This window comes from Amyelois transitella, chromosome 8, assembly GCF_032362555.1.
Source record: "Amyelois transitella isolate CPQ chromosome 8, ilAmyTran1.1, whole genome shotgun sequence".
Classification (NCBI taxonomy): domain Eukaryota; kingdom Metazoa; phylum Arthropoda; class Insecta; order Lepidoptera; family Pyralidae; genus Amyelois; species Amyelois transitella.
This window is the reverse complement of record NC_083511.1, coordinates 7537900-7550990: the sequence shown is the minus strand read 5'-3', so window position 1 is coordinate 7550990 and position 13091 is coordinate 7537900. Positions and strand designations below refer to the sequence as shown.

Sequence of the window (13091 nt, the reverse complement as noted above, 5' to 3'; positions counted from 1 at the left end):
GGATCATCATAATAAATAAATCCATACATTTGAAATGTTAAGATTAATTGCTATAGAGAGATTAAATTTTGTTCTAAAATTACAAATTAAACAAAAGTTCATACTTTAAAAAGCTTTAATATAATTTATTTATCTAAGACTTCGATTACAAATTCTACTTATAAAATTAAATAAGAATATAAACATTGAATAATATTAATAACATAAAATAAAGTCAGTCGCGCAGTTAACATATTTTTACCAGGAATAACTAGTTCCTAGGCCAGTGAAAGAGGCATGAGCTACTAAGGGCGTTGGGGAATAAGCTATAGCTTTCACTGGAGCAGTTTGAATAACCGTAGGTGCTAAAATAGCTTTATTCAAAACTGGTTTAGTAATGACTGGAGACGAATAAGCAAATGGAGGCTCTTTGGTTACAATTGAGGAAATTACAGGAGCAACATGAGATGTTAAAGCTGGAGACACTATTTCACTTTTCTTTAATACAGGTGTAACAGTTTTTGTTACAACAGGAGTATGGTAGACAATTGGATGAGAAACTGTATCATGATACACACTATTCGACGAACTGATTGGAACAGAATAAAAAGATGGTACAGATTGCGTTAGAACTATGCCATCATTTGATGTATGAGACTGAAATTTGTTAACTTTGGAGAAAGAAGTATCTAAAGTTTTAGAAAATGATGAGTGTTGAGATCCATCTGAAGACTTCTGATTGCTTTCGTGTGTCGTCACTATTGATTCGTAATAAGGTCCTTGGGAGTAAACTGGTGTGATAGTATTGGTGATTACTGGTGATGAAACTGTCTTGACCAGAGTTGGGTTGTAGTTAGAAGCTATGACTCCAGCTTGACTTAAACCCAACCAGCACATTAAGAGAGTTGCACTCTGAAAATCATATTTATAATTTTAAAACAGAAAATCACATAAACTAATAATATAAAAGTTGACAAGTATTAAATAAATCTTTATCAAGTTAGCAGCTAATTCTAAATTTACTTAAACCTACCTTAAGATCCATATTTTTGGGTTCTTTTATCTGTGTTAAGTTAATAAATGATAATTTCTCCTCAGGTCACCGCGTTTTTATACTTTAACTCGTATCAGATCCATTATTCCCGACCGAATCCACCTTGTAAGCAACACAATACATCATGTGTGTGGCCAAACCTGTTTACGACCTTAAACTCACCTTTGTCTTAATTATAAAAAAGTTCAAAAGGCTAACGAGATACAATCAGTTTTATTACCTTCTCTTATATATGCTTATATACCATTGTGACATTTGAGTAAAAACCTACCTTACACACTCTAGGACCGTAGTCAAACAGGCGTCAGGGTTCTCTTTAAATTAGCACTGGTGATAATAAATAACGTATTTCAATAAAACGTTACAATATTTTACTTCATTCATCTTCTAATCATGAACTATTGCTACTTCATTCAGATGAGAACACAACGCATTTGTCAATTCATACAGATCGCCTTAGCCAATTACTGTTGTAATCACATCATTATTATCCAATTCCAATGGTGCAATGTTCGTTTCTGATTTATATGTTGGCAAATTAATAACAATTGAAATGTTTTATTCATGTGTGTCTTGCAAACGTTTATGTTTGTTTATGGCCATGTAATATATAGTATAGCTACTCCCCGCGGCTTACGGTGTTGTTTACACTCTAAACTGGTTCTTGGCCGACAATACGTCTGGTAAAAATATTAGTTGCTTCGGTTGCGCAAGCCTTCTTAGAGTCACTCGTCTCTTGCTCGAAAAGGCTTTCATTGAGCTGTTCAATAATATTAGCATCAGTTAGCATTCTTATTTAAATTTGTGCGTAGGCGTGGCCTAAATTTGGAGCGAGCGAAAGATTCACTTGTTTACAATGTAGCTTTTGCATTGCGACCTTTATCTCAAAGTGTACTACTATGTTGGCTTCTTTTTTATTATAACCGAACAGTGCTTATTACAATGAATGACCTTATTTATTTTATCATATTTATAATGAATATAATTTGGTAACATAGATGTAATTCATAGTAGTTCAGATTGAAGGCCAATTAGGGACCTTTACTTGATTGTATTAGTTGATCGGGATTACCCTTTACGCCATCTTACAAATTATTGTTAATAAGTATTGTTTGCTTTAACCCTATTAACGTTAGTAAAAATAACATAAAAACTGTTAAATATAACAATGTTAATATATATAAATTGTGAATTGAGAAATTTCTATTGATTGTCCTTTGGAAGTGGCAAAATACAGTTTCACCCTCTTTTTTTATTACGTACATTTTCAAATCCCTTTTTTACTTGTAAAGCTAGGGAGACTGGCTAAAGCTCTAACATAAACTTATTCCAGAAGCGATATCGTAATTATCGCTGCCATAACCCGTCGTGACAAAGCAATGAAAGTTTAATGGGGCCGCCTATCCATAAAACATGGGATGGAAAGTGGGAACCCCTGTCAAACCACTATATATGCGCTTGATATTTTTTCAGGTCGAGAATTTGCTTCATTCGTTTTTCAAATTTCGCATACGCTCATTACTTATATCTATCTGTCTCTTGACGGTTTCCTGAAATGTGCCTTCTAAAAACAGTAGGTAAATGACAGGTGCGCTGTAAGAATATTGGCCAACTGCCTTAGAGAATTAAATCATGATTTTATCTATTCCTCTTTTTAACAGAATACGTAGTAGCATCCATAAAAAAGGTAGTATGTGCTCAAAAACCTTCTGAAAGTCATCATCATATAACAACTAGGCCCCTTTGCCTAGTAATAATAAACATAAAACATTTCTTATCCTTACAGTATAGACAGGGTCAAAAGTTTCGAACATATAACGAAGGCACGTTATGTTGGAATTGAGATTCAGTTTAGCCCATCGCTTTTATGAAGAATTCACAGCTTTTTAGTTTCAGTTTACTTTCTGTGCAATAGGAGACATTTATATTATTTTAATAAGTCTACTTTATATTATTTTCTAGCTTATCTGATGATATATGTATCAAAATTAATTTTATTTCCATTGCAAAGTGATCTAAATTTTGCAGAAACACGTATCCGTCTTATACGGCATATCATTAAATAGTAGTAATAACATTTTATGACTAGAGCCTACGCCCACTGATTTACCATTTTAGACATGTCATATGTAAATCAAATTGTTTATAGAGTATCTAGCTTATAAAATCTGTAGGATAACTAAATTGGAGTAAATTTTAAACCGTAAAATTTTATCTTTCAATACATTATTATGCGTCGTAAATGTAGTAATTCTAAAATTAGGTAGTCCTACCTAAAGTGGGTTCTTTGGTTCTACCTAAATGGTGTTCACAAATTTTGAGTTAGATATGCTGAGTAAAACAATAAAAATATGCTTATTGTTTTAATGTATTTATAATAATAATGTAATATCAAGGGACAGATCTCCATAGCTGCAGCCATCTTTCACTCATCACTTTAGTACGAAAGGAACCAAAGGGCCTCATCATGTTGTTCTTGTCAAATGACAGAGACCCCATGGGCCCGAGTATATTTTATATGTAATATTATAATTATTTAAGGTCATTATATGGGTCTTGTTACCTTAAATAAATAATAAAATATACATATATATTAAAATACATTTTCTTTGTGGAGGTCGGACGTGTGTCGCTTTGTATTATATAAAAACCTGACTTTCTCAATTCAGCATCATGATCAAGCTCAGATCATGATAAGCTCTCCCTTGGCTTCTCTCTAGAGAACAAAGGATGCACACGCCAAGAGAGCGAAGATGACGTATTCTTTATCTATTTTTCTGTTAACTTTAGAGAGAGGAAAAAGACTAAAGGTACTTTTATAAATAGGTAGGTCATGATTTGGTATACAAAAAATATGTGAGAGGGCTAGACTCGCAAACGGCTATTAGGTTACCTATCGTATTACTTTTACCTTTTTTATCGGACGGTAATGCGAGATGGCCTTGTCTATGAGTAATCCAGTGTGGTAAGGAACCTTGTTAGATTACGCAACTATTTCTTCAGACTCGACTGGGAATATATAGATTACTTGAAGAGTAGCTTTCGTCTGCATTGTTTAGTTGCTCAATTTTTATAGCCTGATAATGGAGTCTTGTGACTAATACGAGTACAACTATGAGCATTTATGGTCGAACGGTTAAGGTGCTTGACCAAAAAAGCCCAGGTTCACATACAACGATGATCATGTACTAGTGATTTTTTTCTAAGTTATATTTCATTGTTAACCGATGCACTAACTTAGAGGGACAACTGATTTAGTTGAAGGTTTCCTACAAGTCGGAATATGGATTAGGTTCCTCTGCAAAGGATCCTAACCCATATAATGGCCAACGGGCTCCGTCTTAAAGAAGCGTGCATAATAATATATGTAGTGTTATTGTATTTTTTATCATAGATATCTGATATGAAGAATTTTTGGAAATTCCCAAGAGAACAAATACCCGCAGTAAGCTAGTTTTGTGTAGGCAATTTAATTACTCGTAAAAGTGTTTACATATGCTCAATATAACTCGCAGGTGTGGTCCTAACATAGATTTTATAGTAAGGTGGTATACGAAATTATTCTAACGGCCGATTTGGAGCAATATCCTAGTATGTTTGGTTTATAGCACTTAATTATAAGGGCCAAAGCCGGCCTTGCATGTGGGTATACCCATATGCATTATACATATGCATGCCAAATGCTAAAATAAATACGGTCTACAAAACAATTCACCTTTTAATATTTAATTAAGTTTAAGTAAAGAAAAAATAGTAACTCCATAGTGCATTCCATAATTTGTTAAGAAGAGATTATTTGTATAAGCAGGATAATAATATTAGATGTATATAAATAAAAAATAGAATTATACTTTTCAAAAACAAAAAAAAATGCATTATGCATTAACTAGTTTTCAACCGCAGCTCCGCTTGCATTAAAATAAAATTACCGTTTTCCTGTTTTTATATGATTGGTGAAAAAAATAGTCCGGGTTAAAGAACTAAGAAATATTTGTCCAAAATTTATTGAAACTGATTCAGTAGTTTTAACTGCGAAGAACTAAGAGCCAAAAAACTATAAAACGTTACTAGTAGGAATTAATCAGTTCATATTAATTTAAAATAAACGAACGTACCTTGATCAAATTAGGGACGTCCTAGCAAAGGGTCAGGTCAAGAGTACCAAAAACCGCCGAGCTTGCATAAAGAGAGTTATGAATGTGGATGATGAAGCGAAGGAAGTATGCAGAGATCGTGTCAAGTGGAAAGATGTAGTCTCTACCTACCCCTCCGGGAAAAAGGCGTGATTTCATGTTTTTATGTATGTTGAAATAAATAATAGTAGTTATTCTTCCTGCCTACTTATGCCGCCAGATAGGTCAATACATTTTAATCAATAAATTCAACTTTTTTGCGCACCGTATTTTAAAAGATCCGTTTTCTCAGGTGCTCGTTATACTGCGACTTGTATGTAGTATGAAGTAGGTTTTGGTGCAATTTTCTAGACCTTTCCAGACACTTGAGTACTTTATAATGGATTTTGTAATTGAAATATAGAAATAATGGGCGTCTTATAAATTTGTCATATCACACTGACCAACTTGCCTATCTTATATTATAGAAACTGACTGTGACTTTTTGTATATCTTTCTCATGGATATCGTAAAAGGCGACTATGGGAGAGGCTAATAAACTTGTGATTATTCTTGTAGGCGATGGGCTAGCAACCTGTCACTATTTGTACTTCGATTCCATCATTTAGCCATACAGCTGAACGTGGCTTTTCAATCTTTTCAAGACTGTTCACTCTGTCTTCACCGCAAGGGATATAGACTTGATTATATGTAAGTATTTATTTTTTCTCCGTCATGAGAAACAAAGGTGCTTCATTAATTTGTTCCCCTTCTCGCAAGGTTGTTTTAGCCCGGGTTTTAAAGATAAACGTCGTAAAAATAGCAGCTTTGTGGCACCGGTTTAATTGGATGACAGATGGCTCTCATAGTTGGTGAAGTTACAGTGCAAGGGCAACTAGGCTGACAAGTTGAGGTTTATAAACTTAGTTTAAATTTTTTTCCCTATATGATTATGGTAGCTATTGGATAAACGCACCCAAACTCAGATGTAGACTTTAATGCTACGCGGCTACAAAAGATGTAAGTGATACTTTTGAAGCCGCATAAAGTTTTGATAAAGCAGCGAAAGGCAAATATAAAATTCCTGTAATGTTGTTGTGGGGTGATGAAAAGAAATGCCGTAATCGCCTTAAAAGATTAATCCCAAGTTTTTTAACATAGGCTATTATTTAGGCGATTGGCAAGCTAGGATTCATTTATAAGCGATTGTCGCTATTTGAATCTCAATTCCACATTTAAGCCATACAACTGAACGAGAGCTGAGAGAGAGAACGAGGCCTTTTAGGAGACTCTTGACTCTGCCTACCCCGTTAGGGATAAAGAAGTGATAATATGTCTGTATGTATGTCAATTAATAGCCTTTTGAATTTGGCTGCTATTATGCAACGCATCCCTAAATACACAACACTTCTCTTTTTTGTCGCGTGTTTTACCATACCATAGCTTGGACTTCTTCCAAAATGCTACCTTATAGAGGAAAACCGTTTAGAAGTAAGTGCCTTAGAAAAATACTACACCAATTTGGGTCGGTTAAAACCCAATAAAATAGGTTTATACTTGACGTTTAGTCCCGAGAATTAACTGGCAGTGGCCCAACGGCATCTAGGTAGCAATTAGTGGGTTGACGGATATGGGCTGAATATTGGCAAACAGATACATGCATCAGGCTGGAGGCCAAGCCGTGGGCAATAGTGGGCATATGTTATTTCTAATTTGACATCATTTATGGGCACATTTGTTTTGGGACTCTGATGGTGTGGTACAGATGCGGTAGGCAAATGGTAACGTCTCTAAATGGTAGGGTCTTTTAACATATAATAATCACGTCCTACCCTTATGGGTAAGGCAGAGCCAACAGTTTCGGAAAGACTGAAAGGCCACGTATAACTTAATGATAGATAGATATCAGTGGTATGACTTAATGATAGATTGAAATTAAAATAGAGACAATCGCTTATAAATGAAACCGAAGTTTTTAGCCTTTTCCTTGATTCACTTTTACAATCTGCACGGGAAGTGAAGCAGACGACACAAACTATGTTTTTCTTCGCTACTGGGCTAGTATGGATTTTAATGAATTGAAAGAAAAGTTTATTATTCATGCCTTTTTTAAAGAAAATATTTACAATGACTTATATTTGAGGTGTTCCAAAGCAGACCTAAGTGAATTCTATATAACAATTCAGATAGCGTAGTAATAATTAAGCAACCTATTCTCATGTTGAGTTAATGTAATACATTGAATTTTAAATCTAAGTTTTATTGATCGCTATCTTAATTCATCAAATACCTATCGAATACCATTATCAAGATAAGATTATATGCCGACATAAAATTACTAAAGGAAAAGAAATGCCAAGGCTATTTCAATTTTAACTACTCCAAATCATAAATATGTGGCAATAAAAATATATAAACAGTTTTCATTTTTTACTTTAATGTTCCACTATACGTATTATTTTTCTCATAGATCAGAAAATTTATTCTTTAAAAATATGTAAAAAAAAAAAAAATGAGATTATGGTTGCAAAAATATAAGCGGCATTTTCTCGTTGGAACTTCAGAAGGGTTATATTATGGTCATGCCAGTTTTTATAAAGAATTTTGATATTGATAATAGTGACAAAAAGATAAAACTACTTTTTTACCAATATTACCTCGTCTTCTACTGGCTCAAGAGAAGATTCTATTTTAGTCATTGATCCTTAGCTCAACGGATTCTTTATTTGGTATTTAATGTGAATATAGTTTATTCTTTTCAAAAAATACCAATAGAATTTGGCTTTTGTGTTGTAAGAGGGTTTGGCTTGTTCATTTTGGGTACAATAAGGTTTACTCTCATAGTGTGACTGGCATTTGATAGTGAGCCAGCTAGCTCTAAGCCGATCGTATTTGGAAAATCTCGAGTATTTGCAATTGAAACTATGTTTCACAACGTGTAGTGTTACAAGTTCAGAATTTATACGTTGGAAGCATATTTTTTATTCTTTGTTAGTTTATGTGCTAGTTGTTGCCGATTGTACGCCCCTAGTAAAACGTAACAAAACATATGTAAATGTTTTAGGTGATTTTGGACATAATAATTGATAATAAAATAAACGTCCAAAAATATCAGAAGTTCGAGGAAATATTCTGAAATCATGAATATGAAAATTACTATTAATTCCGAATTTATTCCGAGATCAGAATTCAAGTCATGGAACCTGTGATTAGTAATCTACAAAGTTATATCAAAAAACATAATTGTTTTTGCAACTGAATAATAGAATTATAGGCTAGACTTGGTATCCGGCTTCTAGCATATTTCTACACTAACTTAGACTACTGAGCAATGAGTCTGCAAAATGTTGAAATCTTAGTGTTAATGTGTCATTAGCCTTCAGAATAATTGGCATGAAATGAGAAAAGTGCGACTTCTTATGAACATTTCAATTTTTTCTTGTGTTAATTGGGTTTTACTCATTTTAATGCGGATGTCGGCCTAAAATAGGTAAGCTATGAAATATAATAATCAATAATATAAATTGTAGCTTTTTATGTCTCTCTTTAATTTGCACTTTCACTGCTATGATTCCGGACCCGGGGTTCAACGTTTCCCGACACTTCTGTCTTATTTTTTACTACAGCCAGCCCCATCGTTATCTATTTGGCAACTTGTACATATAAAAATAATTATCAGATATTATCAGATATACCTTTCTTGTATTGAATTTTATTGTCGCTGAAGTGTACTTCTATACAATACAGTCCAGATTTTGCAATAGCTTCCTCTTAGTATTTTTAATTACTTATTTTAATTAAATTTATTAAAAAATTGTTCGATACATTGAATATTGATGTAATCAATATGTTCAGCTCATAATACCCCAATTTCGTCACTAGATCGTATTGAAGAAATATCGCACCGAAACGCTAAAATTCAAACTTTTGAAATTGTATCGAGGAATCTAGTTTAAGTCATATCTGCATTTTTCCTTGCAACTTCATTTCTTTTAATTTTATTAACCTGTACAATTAATTATCATTCTTTTAGTTTTTGCTGAAATTTTTATTTTAGGGCTTTCATTTTTTGAACCCAAAATAATTTTAAAAGATAGAACTGTTCAAATTATCGTTTTGATAGCGCCAACACAGGTACTCCGATTCTCATTAAAGGTCTACTAAATTTGAATTTTGGTGAAATTTCTAATCACGGACTCTATACGGTTATAAGGAGCAAGAATATTTAAATTTATGAAACTCTTTAAAATGATAACTAATTCGGTAAAACCCTTTAAACGCAGGCAAACAATTTCAACCATCTGTCTTTAAATTTGGAATAAACAAACTTTACATTTATGTAACTCAAATTTTAATATGCCATTCGCTAGTGCTGAGCCCAGGTGCTCAGTTCTCAAAGGTCTATTATTAATTACTACTTTTTCAGTTTTTTCTCGAATTCCTTTACGTATTATGAGAACTCTTTGTGTAATTCGAAGCAAGAATCTTTCAATAAGATTAGACGTAACTCGGTAAAGAATTATTAAAAAAAAACTGGTAACTATTTCTACCGTCCACTTTTGAATTTGGAACAAAAAAATATTACATTTATGTAACTCAAACATGTGATTCGCCAGCGCCGGCACAGGTGCTCCGGTTCTCATCAAAGGTCCTGCGAGTGTTGACATTTGCTCGGCCTTCGGACCCCAATGTGGGTCAATGCGAGTCGCCAGTAATTTTTAGCAGTCAGATGACGTTTTGTAGATGCCGCTGCAGAAGTCATACATATTGTTGAGTGCGTTTATTTTTATTCGAAACTTCGGAACATTCATAAGCGATAGCACGGAATAATTGGTAATAATTGGTAACTGACACAGCTTGAGAATGAAATCAGAACATGCTTTGAGAAGGGAGAAGTACATTGAATACGTTATACCAGTTAGTTATCTAATTAGCATTCTTTTTACAGTATTAACAAGATGATATAATCTCATCTCTTTCCCATCGATGTCGTAAAAGGCGACTAAGGGATAGGTTAACAAACTTGGGGTTGTTTTTTAGGTGATGGGCTAGCAACCTGCTGTTTCCATTTAAATCTCAATTCTATCATTAAGCCAAATAGCTGAACGTGGCTATTCATTCTTTCAAGACTGTTGGCTCTGTCTGCCCCGCAAGGGATATAGACGTGACCATATGTATGTATGTATATTCCTATTAAAGGCGATGGGTAAGTAAGCAACATATTGTCCCTATATTTACATCTTAATTCCGTCATTAATCCAATCGGCGAAACGTAGCCAGCCATGACTATTGACTTTGTCTACCCCGTAATAGATAAATAATCAATGTGAGAATTTTTTGGTTACATTACATTCTTCCTGCATTATTCTTAAAATTTAATGGTATGTTTTTTTATTGTATCTGTAGGTAGAAATCATATAACTTCCTCCTTCTAATCCATTACGAATTCCGATTTAAGAATAAATTAGACCGATTTGATTATCGATAAATCAGCATCAAAATATATTAATGCAGTGAACTTTAAAGTTCATTATGTGAAATGTAAATCAATCTTTTGTTTAATACCCATACATTATTGTACGTACAGTCGTCGACAATATTGTTGTTTAATAACAAAGTTGGTATATAATATCCACAACTCAAACCAATCAGAAAAAGTTTATTTCACTTGACCTGACTGGGGTTCAAACCTGGGACCAGTAATTCCTATAAATTAGCACAATAACTACGCCAAGCAGACCGTTGAAATAAAATTAACGAAAAATATTATATCATTTGTTCTCTAACCAGTACCATTCATACAATGTAGTAGAACTTCTTATGGGCCTTCACAAATTAGTGATTGAATAGAAGTTTATGAAGTACAAAGGATATATACTTATGTGATTTTTGCTGATACTTACTAAGGATTTTTTAACTACCGACTTGAACAATCAGTAACTATTTAAATAGCAGTGTTGATTTGCAGAATAGTTAGCGTTTAGTGCGTAAATTTCATAAACGTCGTACGATTTGTTGTTGTTGCTAAAAAAAATCTATAAATTATTATGATGAATTATTATTATCTCTATACGAGGTACCAACAACCTTGTAGAAGCACTTTAATTTAAACAACACAGTGTCTATTCTATTTGATGTATAAAAGAACACAACGTTACTGGCTGACTGATTGTTTCACATATCAACGCAATTTAGTTAAACGCAGGCAGAGACGCGAACTTAATCTAGTTGTTTTTTTTTATTAAGGTAAGCTTCATCGCACCTTGTTAATAATGTTCAATATTTTACTATCAGTCAAATCTTTAGACCGAGGTTGATGTAGGTGAAAAGTAAAAAACAATAATGGAAGCAATTAGCAATTGGCCAGCATTCGTAAACAAATAAATTGTAAAAGATACTGAGAAGTTTATGTATGATTAAGATATAGGTTGCGATGGATGGATGATTCTCTGCACGCACTTTATTTTGTGATATCACACATCACCTTGAACTATATTCATGGGTAAGCTCCGTCTTGGTGGGCGAATATTAATGGTTTGTCGTGTTAAACCGCATTTGTGTGGCATAAGAGTTTCACATGAGATGTGACAGATTATTATATCAATACCACGTGTATTTTTTAAAGTAAAGTAAGATTACTAAGATTACGATACTCAATAAACATTTATTTTAGACGAAGTTGCGGGCAGCAGCTAGTATAAAATTATAAAGAAATAAAAAATAAATGAGCACCATATATGTTTATGGAATACCCCATACCTATTTGGAATCAAGCATCATGTTTTACTTCATCAGCGTTCAGGTTCTAGCTACTAATCTATAATTCAAAAGTTTGTCATACCACAAATCTTTTCGAGTACCTATCCGAATTGTTGATCATGTTTTTGCAAATATTTCATACATAAAATCATATAAGTTCAGTAACTATTCGCAGGTCGTGACTTCGGCTGTGTAATTTTTTTAATGAATGCGATATATCTTTTCTTCCTTTACGTCATGAGGCGTAAAGTTAGGTATGTCACTTTAATTAACATGGATATTATATACTCAACAACACAGAGGTAGAATTAACAATGTATTAAATTGATATCATTGAACATTTCAAGATATAAAACAAACCTCTTAATGTAACCGGTGGATTAGTTCCAATCGTTAAATGAGCAGGAAGCTACAACTAACCCCTTCGTTAAAAGTTAGCACAAGGAAAAATGTTTATTCCATTTAGTTCCACAGAATTTGCCTCGATAGCCTGTTAAAAATTCCAGACCAAAATTAAATTAGATTTATTCTGTGATGACGGAGAAAGCATTAGAACAGCTGTTTTTAAAAAAAATAAAGAATCACAATAAATGGTAATCAGTCACCGTATTGCAGTTTCAATTAACGTGACTCTTAAACAAAAGTTATGGCTTGGAGTTGACCCTAGGTCTAAGAATAGAATGATTATTTATTTGTTAATATAATTATAAAAATGATTAATAATTTTCTATATTATGCTTAATAACGTTTATTATTTTTTACCTTATTGCTTGTAGAGTTTTGAAGGTTGAAATCAGATAAAAGGAGAGTAAATACGCCAAGAAAGCTCGAATTTGAAGTTTCCCGCCAGAATTAATGTTCGAATAGAGTTCTTTCTTTGGTCGAACGATCTTCTCGGTTCATTTGCAATTTACGAGTAGGAACTAGAAATATATGTTCAAGGGGTTAAACACACACTAAAGTTATTTTGAAATAAATAGAATATTAATAAGTAGCTATACCTACATATAAAAATAATGGCGTCATTTCTTTTACCGATGAACGGATATCCTAATCCGTTTCCTGTCGTATATTGTCCTATTTGAATATTTCTCATATAACTTAAATTATTGCTTTAGTAAGGTCATCCTTTATTTAGTTTGCCTTGCCTAACTTGCCAGTTGCAAAACATTTGCAATTAGCGGGAA

At 33.1% G+C, this 13091-nt stretch overlaps 1 protein-coding gene across 1 annotated transcript; it reads right to left on the bottom strand.

Annotated features, from left to right (window-relative positions):
* Positions 1 to 237: 237 nt before the first annotated feature.
* Positions 238 to 1024, bottom strand: LOC106135092 (pupal cuticle protein G1A-like). Its single transcript, XM_013335289.2, has 2 exons — positions 1013 to 1024; positions 238 to 891 (listed from the first exon to the last, which is right to left on the bottom strand). The coding sequence occupies exons 1-2, from the start codon at positions 1022 to 1024 to the stop codon at positions 238 to 240; spliced, it is 666 nt and encodes a 221-aa protein (XP_013190743.2).
* Positions 1025 to 13091: the final 12067 nt, after the last annotated feature.